Raw genomic sequence first — 20,399 nt, forward strand, 5'->3', positions numbered from 1 at the left:
TGAGTATCTATACACAGATAATGACCACATAGGCATACACCTGTGTATAGACTGGTTGCTATGGGCCGCCCAGTATAATGATGAAGAGTATCTATACACTGATGAGAATGCTCTGCAGTATAATGATGATGAGTATTTATACACTGATGAGTATGCTGCACAGTATAATGATGAGTATCTATACACTGATGAGTATGCTGCACAGTATAATTATGTGAGTATCTATCTACACACTGATGAGTATGCTGCACAGTATAATGATGTGAGTATCTATCTACACACTGATGAGTATGCTGCACAGTATAATGAGGAGTATCTATACACTGATGAGTATGCTGCACAGTATAATGATGAGTATCTATACACTGATGCGTATGCTGCACAGTATAATGATGAGTATCTATACACTGATGAGTATGCTGTTCAGTATAATGATGATGAGTATCTATACACTGATGAGTATGCTGTTCAGTATAATGATGATTAGTATCTATACACTAATGAGTATGCTGCGCAGTATAATGATGTGAGTATCTATACACTGTTCAGTATGCTGCACAGTATAATAATATTCAGTATCTATACACTGATGAGCATGCTGTGCAGTATAATGATGTGAGTATCTATACACTGATGAGTATGCTGTGCAGTATAATGATGATGAGTATCAATACACTGATGAGTATGCTGCACAATATGATGATGATGAGTATCTGTACACTGATGAATATGCTGTGCAGTATAATGATGTGAGTATCTATACACTGTTCAGTATGCTGCACAGTATAATAATATTCAGTATCTATACACTGATGAGTATGCTGTTCAGTATAATGATGATGAGTATCTATACACTGATCAGTATGCTCTGCAGTATAATGATGATGAGTATCTATACACTGATGAGTATGCTGCGCAGTATAATGATGATGAGTATCTATACACTGATCAGTATGCTCTGCAGTATAATGATGATGAGTATCTATACACTGATGAGTATGCTGCACAGTATAATGATGATTAGTATTTATACACTAATGAATATGCTGCACAGTATGCACAGTATAATGCTGATGAGTATCTATACACTGATGAGTATGCTGCACAGTATAATGATGAGTATCTATACACTGATGAGTATGCTGTGCAGTATAATGATGTGAGTATCTATACACTGATGAGTATGCTGCACAGTATAATGATGATGAGTATCTATACACTGATGAGTATGCTGCACAGTATAATGATGAGTATCTATACACTGATGAATATGCTGTGCAGTATAATAATGAGTATCTATACACTGATGAGTATGCTGCACAGTATAATGATGATGAGTATCTATACACTGAAGAGTATGCTGCACAGTATAATGATGATGAGTATCAATACACTGATGAGTATGCTGCACAATATGATGATGATGAGTATCTATACACTGATGAATATGCTGTGCAGTATAATAATGATGAGTATCTATACACTGATGAGTATGCTGCACAGTATAGTGATGAGTATCTATACACTGATGAATATGCTGTGCAGTATAATGATGATTCGTATCTATACACTGATGAGTATGCTGTGCAGTTTAATGATGATGAGTATCAATACACTGATGAGTATGCTGCACAGTATAATGATGATGAGTATCTATACACTGATGAGTATGCTGCACAGTATAATGATGATGAGTATCTATACACTGATGAGTATGCTGCGCAGTATAATGATGATGAGTATGCTGCACAGTATAATGATTATGAGTATTCTGCACAGTATAATGATGATGAGTATCTATACACTGATGAGTATGCTCTGCAGTATAATGATGATGAGTATTTATACACTGATAAGTATGCTGCACAGTATAATGATGTGAGTATCTATCTACACACTGATGAGTATGCTGCACAGTATAATGATGAGTATCTATACACTAATTAGTATGCTGCACAGTATAATGATGAGTATCTATACACTGATGAGTATGCTGCACAGTATAATGATGATGAGTATCTATACACAGATAATGACCACATAGGCATACACCTGTGTATAGACTGGTTGCTATGGGCCGCCCAGTATAATGATGTAGAGTATCTATACACTGATGAGAATGCTCTGCAGTATAATGATGATGAGTATTTATACACTGATGAGTATGCTGCACAGTATAATGATGAGTATCTATACACTGATGAGTATGCTGCACAGTATAATTATGTGAGTATCTATCTACACACTGATTAGTATGCTGCACAGTATAATGATGTGAGTATCTATCTACACACTGATGAGTATGCTGCACAGTATAATGAGGAGTATCTATACACTGATGAGTATGCTGCACAGTATAATGATGAGTATCTATACACTGATGCGTATGCTGCACAGTATAATGATGAGTATCTATACACTGATGAGTATGCTGCACAGTATAATGATGATGGGTATCTATACACTAATGAGTATGATGCACAGTATAATGATGAGTATCTATACACTGATGAGTATGCTGCACAGTATAATGATGATGGGTATCTATACACTAATGAGTATGCTGCACAGTATAATGATGAGTATCTATACACTGATGAGTATGCTGCACAGTATAATGATGATGGGTATCTATACACTAATGAGTATGATGCACAGTATAATGATGAGTATCTATACACTGATGAGTATGCTGCACAGTATAATGATGAGTATCTATACACTGATGAGTATGCTGCACAGTATAATGATGATGGGTATCTATACACTAATGAGTATGATGCACAGTATAATGATGAGTATCTATACACTGATGAGTATGCTGCACAGTATAATGATGAGTATCTATACACTGATGAGTATGCTGCACAGTATAATGATGAGTATCTATACACTGATGAGTATGCTGCACAGTATAATGATGAGTATCTATACACTGATGAGTATGCTGCACAGTATAATGATGAGTATCTATACACTGATGAGTATGCTGCACAGTATAATGATGATGAGTATCTATACACTGATGAGTATGCTGCACAGTATAATGATGAGTATCTATACACTGATGAGTATGCTGCACAGTATAATGATGATGGGTATCCATACACTGATGAGTATGCTAAACAGTATAATGATGATGATTATCTATACACTGATGAGTATGCTGCACAGTATAATGATGATTAGTATCTATACACTAATGAGTATGCTGCACAGTATAATGATGAGTATCTATACACTGATGAGTATGCTGCACAGTATAATGATGATGGGTATCTATACACTAATGAGTATGCTGCACAGTATAATGATGAGTATCTATACACTGATGAGTATGCTGCACAGTATAATGATGATGAGTATCTATACACTGATGAGTATGCTGCACAGTATAATGATGATGAGTATCTATACACTGATGAGTATGCTGCACAGTATAATGATGATGAGTATCGATACACTGATGAGTATGCTGCACAGTATAATGATGAGTATCTATACACTGATGAGTATGCTGCACAGTATAATGTTGATGAGTATCTATACACTGATGAGTATGCTGCACAGTATAATGATGAGTAGCTATACACTGATGAGTATGCTGCACAGTATAATGATGATGAGTATCTATACACTGATGAGGATGCTGCACAGTATAATGATGATGAGTAGCTATACACTGATGAGTATGCTGCACAGTATAATGATGATGAGTATCTATACACAGATAATGACCACATAGGCATACACCTGTGTATAGACTGGTTGCTATGGGCCCCCCAGCACATGGGTCCTGGTGCCACTATATATAGGAGCATGTGTAAGCTTTATGGCCCTTATACCATTAATATTTCTGTTTCTATGTTTCACACTATTGAACTGCGTAAATATCATCTGTGCTTTGTTTTTTATTTTATTGCATTAGGTCATCTACCAAAGGTCATTAATCTGCTGCTTATCACTGTGAAGAGGAGCCATGAAAGTACTGAAATCTGTTAAGTTTTTATTTATTGCATCACTGTCATGTGTAATAGACGTTTGTTGGCCGCAGCGCAACTCAGGAACTCAGCAAATTCGCTTGGTTGGAACAAGAGTACCTAATGAAGGTCGCCTGGAGATTCTGTACAATGGTCAGTGGGGTACAGTTTGTGATGATGACTTCAACTTAGAGACTGCTCATGTCATCTGTAAGCAATTGGGATTTGAAATGGCGGTTACTTGGGCGCATAGCGCGAAATATGGACAAGGGGAAGGTAAGTGCCCATTTACATTATATAACAACAAAACATCAAGTGAAAATAAATATCTATAGCAGTGCTTCTTAATTCCAGTCCTCAGTGGGGATGGGTGAATGTGATGAAAGTGTAATTCATTTGGACAATCGAATGAAAATTAGGGATGGGCGAATGTGTAAATTTTCGAATTTCGAATGTAGAACGAATGTTATTACCGAAATTCGAATTCTAAATCCGAATGTCAATAAGAAATGTTTCCATATAGAATATTGCATAATTCGAATATTACATTTAAAGAAAAAGCATTAGAAATACTATTACAATCTAAATTCGAATTTTTCGAAAAAGAATATTTATCGAATGTAATCATAAAATTCGAAACCGAATATTCGAAAATCGAATGTTAGAATGTTATGTAAACATTCGAAATTCGAAACATTCGCCCATCCCTAATGAAAATCCATTAAAATTCGGTAATTGAATGTGATTTCCGGGTTTTCGAATGTTACTTTCATTTTTGATTGTTCATAATTAGATCAAATATCCACATAATTCAAATCTAATTATTAGGAAAATTTGAATTGAATATTACATTTAAAGATTGTATTAGAAATACTATTACATTAAACAAATGTTATAATATTGTACAAACATTCAAAATTCGAACCAAACGAACAAATGTGTTAAGATTTGTTTCATTTTTTTGAATGTTGTGAAACATTCGCTGATCCCTAGTCCTCAGCACCCCCAAATAGCCAGATTTTTATGATACCTGAACTAGAGCACAGGTGAAATAATTGACTTGTGGGTGAGTAACCATGGTTACTGATCAGCTGCTTATTTTAAGTAACATGAAACTGAAACTGAAACTGGTTCTTTTACTATTCAGATTGAGAATTCAATTTTAAAAGATTTTCCAATTTAAGTCTATTATCTAATGTGCTTTGTTCTTTTGGCATCCTTTGTTGAAGAAATAGCAGTGCACATGGGGGAGCCAATAACATGAGGCATATATGTGCAGCCACCAATCAACAGCTCCCAAGCCTACCTATGTATGCTTTTCAACAAAGAATACCACTAGAACAAAACAAATTAGAAAATAGAAGTAAATTTGAAGGTGCTTAAATTGCATGCTCTCTCTCTGAATCATGAAAGAAAAATTAGGGGATTTGTGTCTCTTTAAGTGCAGATATCATGGAACTCTGGCCTGTAGGTTTGCCCTGAGGACTGGAATTGGAAAGCAATGATCTATAGAATGACAGTAGAGACGGTGGCAATATGACAAACAATTAAATAAGATAAATGATTTAACAAAATTGCCAAAGGCAAGATTTTTTCTAAATATAGAGACTTTTAAGAGTAGAAGGTTATATAATAAACACAGGAATAATAAAACTCAAATTTCTGCTTTTTATTATTGTGTTTTCATGTAACGCACCAATATATTTAACAAGGCTAAATTCTACATTACTAAAAGATGGTGGATTAGTTAGGAATTGACTTATACCTATGGGGTCATTACACATAGGATTATAATGTGCTTTCCCACGTTGCTTCACTCAATTTGATGATGTCCCTGTTTTCTAGCATATAAAGTGCTATGTAACTACAAACATACAGATGTAGCAAATCTGATTGGATCTGTCTGGCTGTTATTACCAACCATGGCCTAGATTACAAGTAAAGCCCAAAACTATTAGTGCTGTTGAGCGCTAACACTGCTCAAGTTAAATCAAAATGCTCCTATTGTTGCGCTTATATTACAAGTTGAAAGTAAAATGGTTGTTCTTGAGTAAAAGCTTCAGGCTCGCTAATATCTGGAGTTTAGATAGCACAATTGATCTAACTCCTTCACCTCATAGACTTCTGTGTGGTGCGCTACAAAACTCTGTATTGACTGTTATTTAAGCGCTAATCAGAAGGTGTGGTGCTAAGTCAAAGTACGCTAAAGCCAAAGGTGCGTTAATAAATCATTGAAATACCTTTGTTCTTCATTTAGAAGAAACATAAGATATTTTAAAAAAAATAAAAGAAGTGTTAACAGTGTTTTAACATGATATTGTATATGACAAGGTATTGGAAGGGCTTAAAGCTGTATGAATATGTGTGTACATTGGTATGTTTGTATGTATGTACGTATGTATGTGTATGCATGTCTATGTATGTATGTTCCCAAATACATACACATACACGTATATACATACACACAAACCAATCCACACACATATTTATACACTTTTAAGCCCATTATAGCCCTTTAAACAAAGTAAAAAGCTCTAGTAAAGTCATTGAGACTGCTAATACAGAACATCAGAAACCACAAAGCTGGTTTCATAATTTCACACTATTTCAAAACTTTTTACAAAAAACATTACTTTTGTGCATAGAAAAATACATTAATGACATTTTTAGATGTATGTAAAAGGCCAGTATACTGTTAAATTAGTTTCCCCTTGATGTGTTTACAATGACTTGTTATATCAGTTGTGTTTAAAAATTATGGAAAATTGCTCCTTTATGTATATTTTGTATATGAAATTGCTTCCTCTGGTAATTGACACCACACCCTATTTAAATTGTCCGAGCTTACAGGGAGAGCAGATAGTGTTACCTTACCTTAGTTACTGAAAATTCTCCTTATCATTTCTCTCACTACATACACAGTGAGGACAGTATTTTTAGAGGACAATAGAAAAATTAAAATTGTATTATCTATCTGCTACCCCCACCTCCACATGGGAGCTTAATTTTTTCTACACGTCTTCTTTACACAGCATTTCTATAAGTTCTTAAAGGGACATAATACTCACATGCTAAATCACTTGAAACTGATGCAGTATAACTGTAAAAAGCTGACAGGAAAATATCACCTGAGCATCTCTATGTAAAAAAGGAAGATATTTTACCTCACAATCTCCTCAGCTCAGCAGAGTAAGTTCTGTGTAAAAAGTTATACTCAGCTGCTCCCAGCTGCAGGTAAACAAATTTAAAAAAATGAAGAAATGAACAGCAGCCAATCAGCATCAGCAGTGCTGAGGTCATGAACTCTTACTGTGATCTCATGAGATTTGACTTAACTCTCATGAGATTTCATAGTAAGCTTCCTTTACCTGATTGGTGAAATAATATGAGAGTGCACGATGCTAGTCCCTTCAGATGTCCCAGGACAAACACACTAAAATGCTGCTTAGAAATCCTTTACAATGGGATGTGGCTACTGAGGAACTTTTGAGGTAAAATATCTTTCTTTTTTACATAGAGATGTTCAGGTGATATTTTCTAGTCAGCTTTTTACAGCTATGCTGCATCACTTTCAAGTGTTTAAACATTTGGGTATTATGGCCCTTTAAGTATCTACATTTTCAGAATAGGTGGAGATACAACAGGCAAAAGCAGCTATTTTTAAATGATACATTTAAACAATTAAATACACTCCAGCACCAGCAGAAGAAATGGATCATTAGCAGGGATAGGTAAGGTGTCCGTACACAGACACTGGTGTCCGTGACTGGCCCTTGCAGTGTCCGCCACCTGTTTTGCAGAGCGGAGGGAGGAGTAGGACAGATGAATGCTGGTCCTCACTCCTCCTTGACTCAAGCGGCTCCACGCTTAGTAGCGAGAAAGTGAGGGAAGAAGCAAGCTACCTGCGGTCAACTAACCGCGAGTTTTGACCCGTTCCAATTCCTTGATCTGCGCGGCAGCGTGGTGCTGGTGTCTGTATGTAGAAGACCACTGCCTACTCTGACAAACCTTACGTAACCAAGTAAGTAACCAACCATGATGATCATGCAATTAACATCAAGGTGGGTGGGTTTGGTCAGGAGTTGCAGTATAACCACACAAAAAAAAAAGGTAATACCACAAGCAGTCTTTATATAAATGTTATTTAAACTTGTTTTATAATGACTGACTAATTTGTACTTGTGGAACTAGACCAGGGGCGTCCAACGTGCAGCCCATTTGACAGCAAAGTGTCGCTCTCCTGACTTAGAATATGTTGGCAGACAGGAACCATTCTGCCTATCTAGTCTGCCCAATTTTCTGAATACTTTCATTAGTTCCTGGCCTTATCTTATATCTAGCATAACCTTATGCATATCCCATGCATGTTTAAACTACTTCACTGTCTCTACCACTTCTGCTGGATGGCTATTCCACCATGTATCCACTACCCTCTTTGTAAAGAGAGTGTTTTTTGATGTTTTTAATTTGAAATGTACCTTGGTGTCCTTCACTAACGTCTGTACTTTGGAAAATGTCCACCACGGCCTTGGTCCGTGCCTATCCCTGATCATTAGGAACACATAAAGAGAAGAAAAAATTAGAACACACTATCCCTTTAATATATAATGGTCTAGATTAATTAAGGATATGTTTGAAAGTACAGTATTTTGTGTTATAATATGGTGACAATAACATGGTATTTGTTGTAAGGTTGTGAAATTAATGGCTAGTATATAGAGATAGTATAAACTGTGTAAAGCACTTCCCTTAATAGAGATTGCTGCAAGCCCAAGTCATCCTCAACCTTATACAGGGTAATCGATGCAGATATGGCGGCGCCGTGTCTCTGGGAATAAAGCTGAGTATCCCTCTTTGCTTCTCCAACCAAATTAATCTTCTTTTACCTCCAAAAGAAAGTAGCCCAAAATAGTGCAGTAACCTCACACACAGGGGATACGCTAAATGGAATATACTCACAAGATTTCAAGTGAAGGTCAGCTTTTAATTATTAGAATCATCAGCAGGACATCAATGGGATACAGCTTCATAAAAGTTTATTAAAAACAAAATTTTAAAAAGCTCTTTTTGGATTTACCTGGTCTCCGCTCCAGGCTCTACTAAGCGGGTCTTGTTTTTTAGAAGCAGACCAAAGCGGGTGCAAGCTACATTCAGTTCAATGGCATGATTGGGTGCGCTGTGACTAGACAGCGCAACCGCGAAGCACTTTTGAAAAACAAGACCCGCTTAGTAGAGCCTGGAGCGGAGACCAGGTAAATCCAAATTTGGAATAAAAAATCTCGCAATGCATTTGAATGTGCATAATTTTATAACATTATTTTGTAAGTTTAAAGGGACATAATACTCATATGCTAAATCACTTGAAACTGATGCAGTATAACTGTAAAAAGCTGACAGGAAAATATCACCTGAGCATCTCTATGTAAAAAAAGAAGATATTTTACCTCACAATCTCCTCAGCTCAGCAGAGTAAGTTCTGTGTAAAAAGTTATAATTCAGCAGCTGCCCAGCTGCAGGTAAAAAAAAAAAAGAATAAATAATCAGCAGCCAATCAGCATCAACAGTGCTGAGGTCTTGAACTCTTTTACTGTGATCTCATGAGATTTCACTTAACTCTTATGAGATTTCATGGTAAACTTCCTTAAACTGAATAGGGAAACAAGATGAGTGTTCACGAAGCACGCTCCTTTGCCTGTCCCAGGACAGACATACTGATTTGCTGGGATGTGGCTACTGCGGAACTTTTGAGGTAAAATATCTTTCTTTTTTACATAGAGATGTTCAGGTGATATTTTCTAGTCAGCTTTTTACAGGTATGTTGCATCACTTTCAAGTGTTTCAACATTTGGGTATCATGGGCCTTTAATGTTCCTTTAAGATTGCACAACATCAGTTGGTACAGTGAGATACAGTTTTAGCCAAGAAAGTGGCTTGTTACTTTCAATAGTAGAAATCACATTCACATAAATTACAAGTTGTGCGGTACGTTGCGGTACAGCTATACCGCTGAAAAAATGACCTGTTCAAAACAACTAATAATATTTAAGCAGCTCTCATCCTATTGACTGATTTGAATTTTTCAGCCAATAGGAATGCAACGGTACCCCAATATAAAAGGGGTACCTTGCATTCAATCTTCAGTGTGCGGCATCGATCGCATGAAGAGGGTCCTCCACGCTGGATGACTCTGTGGTCGTCGGTCCTGTTCCGCAGTCACCTCCGCTCCGTGCCGCCTTCGCCCTGGATGAAGAAAGAAGAGGTCCCCACACTGGATGAAGATGTCGCCGCAAGGAAGAAGACCTTCACCCCTTGGAAGAAGACCTTCTCCGCTGGACTTCAGGAACAGTGAGTATCTCTTTGGTGGTTAGACTTAGGGTTTTTTTTGTGTGTGTGTTTTTTTTTTTTTAAATTAGCGCTTTTTTATTTTAATGGGCAGTAAAAGAGCTAAATGCCTTTTTAAGGGCAATGTCCATACAAATGCCCCTTTAGGGGCAATGGGTAGCTTAGGTTTTTTTTTAGACTAAAGTTTTTTTTATTTTAGGGGGTTGGTTGGGTGGGGGGTTTTACTGTTAGGGGGGACTTTGTAATTTTTTTTATGTAAAAGAGCTGTTTAACATAGGGCAATGCCCTACAAAAGTCCCTTTTAAGGGCTATTGATAGTTCATTGCTAGGTTAGTTGGTGTTTTTATTTTGCGGTGGCTTTTTTGCTTTTATAGGGCTATTAGATTAGGTTTAATATTTATTATTTTAGATAATTTTGTTTATTATTTTTTGTAATCTAAGTGTTTTTTTCTTTTTCCTAATTTTAGTGTTTGTTACTTTTCGTAATTTTAGTGCATTTTTTTTTTTAATGTTAGGATTTTTTAATTTTGTAACTTAATTTTTTAATTTTTCGTTAATTTTTATTTGTAATATAGTAATGTTAGGTTAATTTATAGTTTAATCTTAGGGTTTTTTTTTATTTCACAGGTAAGTTTTTATTTATTTTGTTATAAGTAACAAAATAAATAAGAAATTATTTAGTTATATTGTAAATTTAATTTAAAGTATAGGGGATAGTTAGGTTTAGGGGTTAATAGTTTACTTTAGTGTGTTGCAATGTGGGGGCGGCGGTTTAGGGGTTAATAACTTTATTATAGTAGTTGCTATGTGGGGGGCGGCCGTTTAGGGGTTAATAACTTTATTATAGTAGTAGCAATGTGGTGGGCCGGCGGTTTAGGGGTTAATAATTTTATTATAGTAGTAGCGATGTGGGGGGCCAGCGGTTTAGGGTTTAATAGGTTTATTTAGTGTTGCGATGTCGGGGGCGGCGGTTTAGGGGTTAAATAACTTTATTTAGTGTCGTGATGTGGGGGGCGGCGGATTAGGGGTATTTAGACTAGGGGTTTATGTTCGGGTGTTAACATAACTTTCTTTTCCCCATAGACATCAATGGGGATTGCGTTATAGTGATCGCCATTCCGCGATTGCAGGTGTTAGTTTTTTCTAACACTTTCTCTCCATTGATGTCAATGGGGGAAAACGTGCACGAGCACGTCAAGTCAGACCTTGGGTTTTGTGCAGTATGGAGCCTATCGCACCATACCGCACAACAAAAGAAGGTTTTTCAGTAACTTGCAATGGCAGAACTATGGAGAGTGCAATACCGCTCATTTTTTGCGTTATTTATGCACCCGGTGTATATATGAGTGTAACACTTTTTTTGTATTTATATTGTGTTTGGTGCACCTTTGTTTTTAACCCTTGCACTTTATGCTAGATCTGCACTTGCACAAAACCCACGCACGTTAATTTAGTTTGTGCTTGAGCAAACGCATTTACTTTCAACTTGCAAAATGCACTCAAATTAGCATGGTTGCGACCTGTGCTAACAATAGCGAGACTTGCAACCTAGCCCACAGTTGCTAACAAAACATGTGCAAGTTATCAGAGTCCAGGGCTGTATTTGTTATAAGGAAAGGTAGGTTGTTACCTGAGTGTACTTTATATTTTGTCTGCTATAATTTTCAAAATATACTGAGTGTACTGTGCATTTTAAACCTTTTCTTCAAACGTTTCATAAAGCACTTGTACTTGCATCCTACATCACCATGTGAGTAAAGAAATATTGCCATTTGATTTTGCTGTGTAGTCCTCATATATTGTTGTAAAACTGGGTTCACATTCAATTAGAGCCAGGGGTACTGGAGATATATATACAACCTTATGTATTCCCTTTCATTATACAGCATACTCTTCTGATGCATAGTATCCTGCTAGATAAATATAACTTACCTTTAGCTACTCAAACTCACTACAAATGTAGCAGCTGTGTAATGAAACATTAATAGTACATGTTAGTTTACAGCTTTGTACTATCTTTTATATTTTGTAGTTAGTTGCTTAGTAACACCTTGTTCAATGTAATTGTGCACATTTTAATCATGGGTACATCTGATACTAGATGAACTGGGTGTGCTAGGTGTCTCATGGGAAGAATGCACCATATCAGCATCATCAATAGATTATTATACATATACATATTTAGACATATATATCAATTCAAACACATTACACTATATCATTTACCTTTTAACAGTTATAAAGTTTTTTTTAAATATTGAAATTAATATTTTTTATTAGATAGTGTATATATGAATGTAACACTTTATTTTAATGTATTTATTTTGTGTTTGGTGCAACTTTTTATTCAGGTAACGATAGCACACCACTTGTAATCTAACCCTTAGTGTTTATTGTCCCATTAATAGTTACCCATTAAAATGGGTAACCAGTTTGAAGTGAGCAGAAAAGAAGTGAGAGTAAAGTCAGAATTAAACCTTCATGAATCAGCTAGAGCACACAATTTTAAGAGACTTTCCAATTTATTTCCATTATCAATTGTGCATAGTCTTTTTATATGCACACTTTCTGAGGCACCAGCAACTACTGAGCATGTTCAAGAGTTCATAGTATATGTATATGAGCCTGTGGTTAATTGATGGTTGTCACATGGTACAGGGGGCCAGCAATTGTAGTAAATTTTGAAATTTGGTAAAAAAAAATCTATTGCTTATTTCGGCTTTATTTAATGGTGCTTTAAATAAACCAAGAAGTTGTATAATTTGAATTGCTCAGCAATCACCCAAATGAAGTACTCCCTATTAGGCAAATGCAGTTTGCCTAGTGACAAAGCTACCCATGACAGTGCTTTTCAAAGTTTCTGGGCCTTCATTATTGAACTCACGGTCACAAATGATAATTCCAGATTTAAAGTTCAATTATGTAGGCGCAAGCAATTTGAAAGCCACTCTAGCGAGTTTGGACATAGCATGCATGGATGCTTGTCCCCAATTAAAACCTGGTCACAAATGCGCATTCTCTTTTGATGGTCTCCTAGGCAAATACAATGTTGCAAGGCAGCAGATTCACAATTTATAATGAATGTTACAATTCGATAAAATAATTTTTTGCATTCAGATGGTTTAGCAGTGGTGTGGATGGAAATGGATTAAAATAGGTTCCTATGAAAGTCGCAGTTGTGCAATCCCCTTTTAAGGCCTGATTTTAAAGTACTGTTAGAGACAATTATGAGTTTCTTTCCTTGCACACAGATAATAAAGGGGTTGCATGAATAGAGTTTTACTGTAAGCTTAAGAGGTGTGAATGGGCTATTTTATTTGTCAGTTTCAGGAGACGTCACAGTTTTGAGACAGGCATTTAACTCACAAAAAGGCCTTTTCAGGAATTTTTGTTTGAAAACTCATTCACAACGGCAGGCCTTTAACAAGCAAAGCAATAATGCATTGCGATCGCTCGAGAAATTTGGCAACCAATTTGGTCAGAATGCCAAAAGCCTATTTGGGAGCAAATCACTTATAGATTGTGACAGACAGTTAAATAAGCAGCACCTCAGTAGATCTAATACAAATGCAAAGTATTTAATTCTACAAGGTTTTACTGTATGTATATTACCAGTGATGCAAGCAAATGTGTAGCGGGGGAGGGGTGCTAAGGATGGATTATTTAGAATTTTCTACAGTATGTATAATCTTTTTCTACCGTATGTTTACATTTTTTTAATAATTATTATTAATATTTTTTAATATTTTATATTTAATAATTAAAAAATGCACTTTGAGATTAGTAATTCTTCATGTGTTCTAAATCTGACACTGCTTTAGAACGAAATCACAAAACATTAACCATGCTATGCATATTTTATATTCCTATGTTTTTCATCACATAGAAAAAAATGTAATTTTTATTATTAAATATATATATATATATACATATATATATATATATATATATATATATATATATATATATATATATATATATGCATATATACTGTATATGATAATGTTAATGTAAAATAGATATCTATATCTATACATCTATAGAAATAGATATATAGGTATAGGTATGCACAGATATTTGTGAAGAACATTAGGATGTGAAATATGTACAGTAAATATACAGTAAAACACATAAATATGTATGTACACTCATATGTATGTGTGCATATATATATATATATTCACACATATTTAGACATATAAATGTATGTATACATATAATATATTTCTTTTCAGTCAAACAATGCGCCCTTAAAACATTTTTTTTAAATGAATACTTTTTTATCATAGTGTTTATATTATTGTAACTGTAATTTTGAATGTATGTTGTGTTAAGTGCTTTTTTTTTACCCCCTAAACTCTATGCAAGGTTTTCAGTCATACTAACCCGATGAGTGTAAATTTGATTGCACTTTTGCGAATGTGTTTACTTTCAACGTATAATACGAGCGTACAAAAGACAATAACCCCTGTGCGCAACAGTTAGCGCACCACTTGTAATCTAGCCCATAGAGTGCTAAAGACAGGTATACACTCCTGAGCTTCTCTTTGACTTCCTGGGTTTTCCCTTATTTTAAGGTTACCAAAAAGAGAATTTAGCAAATTTGATAATAAAATCATAAAAGTTTAATTTTGGTTTTACTGTAACTTTAATGCATAAACAACTGTAATTATTGTACCCCCATGGTCGCAAAATAATATACACACACAGCCAGTAAGGGTAAATCACTATTGCATTAGTATTAATGGTAGTCATGAGGCTAATTCATTGTGCAGTTGTGATAAATATATAATGCTTTGGTAGAGCAAAGGGCTTGTTTGAGACAGCCCTATGTCCCACCTAGAAATGTCCCTGGGTGTAAGTTTCAAAAACCTTTTACAATCTCTCATTGATTTAAAGGGACAGTATGCACCAATTTTCATATAACTGCATGTAATAGACACTTCTATAAAGAATAATATGCACAGATACTGATATAAAAATCCAGTATAAAACCTGTTGAAAACTTACTTAGAAGCTCCCAGTTTAGCATTACTGATGAGGTAGTCTGGGACACCCACTGAAAGTGGCTGGGTAAACAAGAGGAGCAGACCCCCCCCCCTTCCCTGCATATGAAAAGACAGATAACCCCCCAAAATAAAAAAAAACTAACACTAAAAAAACATAAACTACCCATTGCCCCTAAAGGCAATTTTTTGTTAATGTTAGGTTTTTTTTTATTTTGGGGGGTTTAGTGGGTGGGGGGTTTTACTGTTAGGGGGGGACTTGGTATTTTTTAAATGTAAAAGAGTTGTTTAACTTAGGGCAATGCCTAAAAGGCCCTTTTAAGGGCTATTGGTATTATAGTTTAGATTAGAGGGTGTTTTTATTTTGAAGGGCTTTTTTATTTTCATGGAGATTAAGTTGTTTAATTTATTTATTTTTGATAATTTGGTTTATTTTTTTCAGTAATGTTAGACTTTTTTATTTTTTTTACTTTTAGCTTAAAGGGACAGTAAACTTTGAAAAATAAAATGTCATTTCGAATTTATTTAACTAGTTATATTATGTAAGCTATAAAAAATTAAATAAAATTATTAATTATATAATTTTTTATAATTTCCATTACTATGTATGAGCCGTTAGGCATACGGCATCAGTCCTCCTCCCTAATCTGCACATTATTAGGGCGTGTTTTCTGAATTGTTGTGCGGCCCACATGATGACGCAATCATGCCTCCATTACTTCCTACCTAAGCTCGCACACTCTCCGCTTTATTTCTGTACCATAGCGCAACAGATTCCCGGAGCATGCGCAACAGGTCCCTTCCGCGGCTCTGTAAACTGCCGTGCGCGCTCATAGCGTATAGTTATAGCGCAATTGATATTGCTATAATTGGATGGACCGTAATTTTAAAGTAAAGAGAAAAAAAGCAGCAACCACGTGGGTGGTCTGTTGACACTCCCTTGTAGTAAAGTTTAATACCATTTTTATGGATATAATGTAAGTTTATACACAATTTAATAAAATTGTTGGTAAGTAATACATAGGGTATGTTTAAAATTGTAAAGTTTTTCTCTGGGTAATTACTGTCCCTTTAATTTAATCTATGTTTTTTTTATTTTTAAAGTAATCTTATGTTTTTTTTATTTTAATTGTAATTAGTATTTAAATTTATGTAATTGGGGTTCATTTAGGGAGTGTTAGGTTAGGGGGCTTAGTAATTAAATTAGTTATTTGCGTTGTGGGGGTAGGCGGTTTAGGGGTTAATAGTGTAATTAGCTTTATTGCATTGTGGGGGGTTGGCAGTTTAGGGGTTAATAGATTTATTAGGTTTATTGCGTTGTGGGGGGTTGGGGATTAGGGGTTAATATGTAGTTTGCGATGTGGGGGGATTGCGGATTAGGGGTTAATCGATGTATTAGGTAGTTTGCGATGTGGGTGAATGGCGGATTAGGGGGTTAATAGTTTAATTAGGCATATTGAGTTTTGGGGGGTTAGCGGTTTAGGGGTTAATACTTTTATTTTTAATTGCAATGTGGGGGGATTGCGGATACAGGGGTTTTGACGTGTAGGGTTTATTTTTGGGAGGCGGGTTAGACTTTTTCAGGATATATATTTATTTATTTTTATGCGCCAGCAGTTTCTAAATTGCAGTAAGTCACTGGCGACTCCAGAAATGTGTATTTACTCACATTTCTGGACATCGCTAGTTTATTCGACTTACGGCAGTTTATGAACTGCCGACGAGGTTTATGTGATTTCTTGATGTGCAGGATGAAATTACAGGCGACAATGGCTTCAGTAGTTACGCTGAAGCTTGCGCCGCATATTCAATCTCGCCCCTAGTGTCCCTTTAATGAAGGATTCTTACTGTGCAAATGTAACACTTTAAGCTTTGCCTTGCAAGATAATTGTGATATCAGTGAGTATTTACTGAAAAAGGAGATAGAGCCAGAAATAAACTTTAGAGCAGGGGTCCTCAGTTTTCATGACCCCCACTTTAGAGTATTTCAATAACACTGCATTGCTATTTCACAAAGATGTTTTCTATGCATGAATACATTTTAGAATACTACATTTAACTGTTGATTAGCTGTCCTGTATATGTTTAAAGAGGCACAGATTTTTTTTTTCTTCTTCTTTACAATAAATAACATTGAATATTTTTAGGAAATCAAAGCAAAACTACTTTTGGACCTTTTCATGTCTTCATAAATTTAACTAGGACACAACCAATGTAATAATAGAGTCACTATAAAAAAAATAGCTTCAGCAGATTTCTCCATGGTTGTGCTCACACTGCTATTATTTAAATGGATAGAAAAGTCAAAATTAAACTTACATGATTCAGACAGAGAATGTCATTTTAAGACACTTTTAAATTCACTTTTTTTTTTTCAAATGTGTTTGTTCCCTTTGTATCCCTTGTTGAAAAAGAATACGCACATATCCTACACTAGTGCAAGCTAGCTGCTGATTGGTGCCTGCACACATTTGTCTCCTGTGATTGGCTAACTAGATATGTTCATCTAGCTGCCAGTAAGGGTGGGTGAATGTGCTAAAAGTGTAATTAATTTGGTAGAACAAATATTCCTGTGGACGTTCGTTTTGAACATTCGAATGTTAAGAATTAAAATACATTAAAATTCGGTAATCAAATGTTATTTCCCGTTTTTAAATGTTACTTTCATATTCGATTGTTCATAATTAGATCAAACATCCACATTTAAAATTTTGAATATAACATTCGAAATACTATTCAGTAGTTTAATAGTTCATGTTGTAGGGAATTTAGCAAATTGATACGTAAGATACATATTTTTCAATCTAAAAGTTTCTAATTTGAATATTGCATAATTTAAATATTACATTTAATGAGAACATTAGAAATACTATTACAAATATATAGATTCAAAATGTTCAAATCCGAATATTGCATAATTTAAATCAAATTATTAGAAAAATTCTAATTGAATATTACATTTCAAGAAAGCATTAGAAATACTATTACATTAAACGAATGTTAGAATGTTGTACAAACATTTGAAATTCGAAAAGAACGAACAAATGCGTTAAAATTAATTCCTTTTTTCGAATGTTGCAAAACATTCACCCATCCCTAACTGCCAGTAGTGCAATGCTGTTCCTTCAGCAAAGGATAACAAGAGAATTAATATAATTTGATCATAGATGTAAATTGGAAAGTCGTTTAAAATTGTATGTTCTATCCAAATCATGAAAGAACATTTTGGCGTTTTCTATCCCTTTAACAACAGCACACTAAGGACTAGATTACAAGTGGAGCACAATCAGTAGAGCAGGGAATGTTATGTTGCACACAATCTGGTTAGAAAACTTTAACAAGAGCTTCGTAACGCAGTCAAAACTTTTTTAAGCGGCTCCTACGTAAAGGATTTAGTGCACCACACTATTCGACATGCAGATGTTAGCACATCCCTATGCTGAACCTTTAACATGTTAATGCATACAGATGTTAACGCACTATAGCACTAGTATTTATGTGCTCCGCTTGTAATCGAGGCCTATATGTGGCACACTAAATCAGCTGGTCATAGTGAGTTTCTGACCTCCTCTGCTATAACAATAGTATCTATACTATATAAGTATCAGCATTATAGCCTGTTAATTCTGCAACACGCCCAATACCAACCCCAATTCTAATTTATACTAAATATGCTGTCCTAATGCATCACACCATAATTAACTCTAGATGCAACCTAACTTACTGCAAATAACTACGTTATCCCTATAACACCCACTGCAGTTAAAGGGACAGTCTAGACAAAATCAAACTTTCATCATTCAGATAGGGCATGTCATTTTGAACAACTTTCCAATTCACTTTATCATCAAATTTGCTTTGTTCTCTTGGTATTCTTAGTTTAAAGCTAAACCTAGGTAGGCTCATATGCTAATTTATAAGCCTATGAGAGAGCACTGATTTGCTAAAATGCATGTCTGTCAAAAGCACTGAGATAAGGGGCAGTTTGCAGAAGCTTAGATACAAGGTAATCACAGAGGTAAAAAGTATAGCCGTGCTGGTTATGCAAAACTGAAGAATGGGTAATAAAGGGATTATCTATCTTTTTAAACAATAAAAAATCTGGAGAAGACTGTCTCTTTAACCTAATCTTGACTCCCCTCACCTTAAGCAATGCTAATCATGATCCAACCCAGCTTAATTAACACTAACTGTGACTTCTACTGCTAGTGTCCTAACCAAGAAAAAACATCTCATACTCACTTCAGTAAAGGGACATTGTGGCCAACATTTTAATATGTTTTATCTAAAAGAGGTCCCTTCAAAATTTCAGTATTTCTTTTCTTTAAAGGGACACTGAACCCAATTTTTTTCTTTCGTGACTCAGATAGAGCATGACATTTTAAGCAACTTTCTAATTTACTCCTATTATCGAATTTTCTTCATTCTCTTGGTATCTTTATTTGATATGCAAGAATGTAAGTTTAGATGCCGGCCCATTTTTGGTGAACAACCTGGGTTGTCCTTGCTGATTGGTGGATAAATTCATCCACCAATAAAAAAGTGCTATCCAGAGTTCTGAACTTAAAAAAAAGCTTAGATTAATTATTTTTCAAATAAAGATAGCAAGAGAACGAAGAAAAAATTATAATAGGAGTAAATGAGAAAGTTGCTTAAAATTGCCTGTTCTGGGACGGGGGCGTGTCTGACCACCGACTAAGATGGCTGCTTGTTAAGCTTTGTCTGACTGTGTGGGATGTTAAAACTGCTGTTTGTCTCTCCACAGGCTTCTATACCTTATCCTTTTTATTAGAACTAGGACAAGCATCACTCCAGGAACAGATACATGGGATTTATGTATATTATTAAGAATAAGCAGCCGGAACTAGAGAAGGTACGCAGCAGAGGTCTCACAGTGGCCTATACCTTTCTCTACCCCTCCATTTATCTGATCTATCAGTATATTCAGCCGGTTGTGCTGACGTAAGAATATCAGCTAGATTTCACAATGGCTGGTTGCTCAAGCTACAGTATTGTTGAACTATTAAATGCTCATTTGTCTTTGGTTGAGGAGGAATTGATGAAAGAGTTG

General features: G+C 35.3%; 1 protein-coding gene across 2 annotated transcripts in view; it reads left to right on the plus strand.

Moving 5' to 3' along the window:
- Nucleotides 1-3,950: 3,950 nt before the first annotated feature.
- The window catches only part of LOXL4 (lysyl oxidase like 4), a 168,424-nt gene continuing 151,975 nt past the window's right edge, over nt 3,951-20,399 (plus strand). For both annotated transcript variants that reach the window (XM_053691737.1, XM_053691736.1), the window contains exon 1: nt 3,951-4,256. In XM_053691737.1, the coding sequence (XP_053547712.1) occupies nt 3,980-4,256 (277 nt within the window). In that variant the 5' untranslated portion in view covers nt 3,951-3,979. The remainder of the gene's footprint in view (nt 4,257-20,399) is intronic.

Source organism: Bombina bombina, chromosome 9 (assembly GCF_027579735.1).
Source record: "Bombina bombina isolate aBomBom1 chromosome 9, aBomBom1.pri, whole genome shotgun sequence".
In the NCBI taxonomy this organism is placed as follows: domain Eukaryota; kingdom Metazoa; phylum Chordata; class Amphibia; order Anura; family Bombinatoridae; genus Bombina; species Bombina bombina.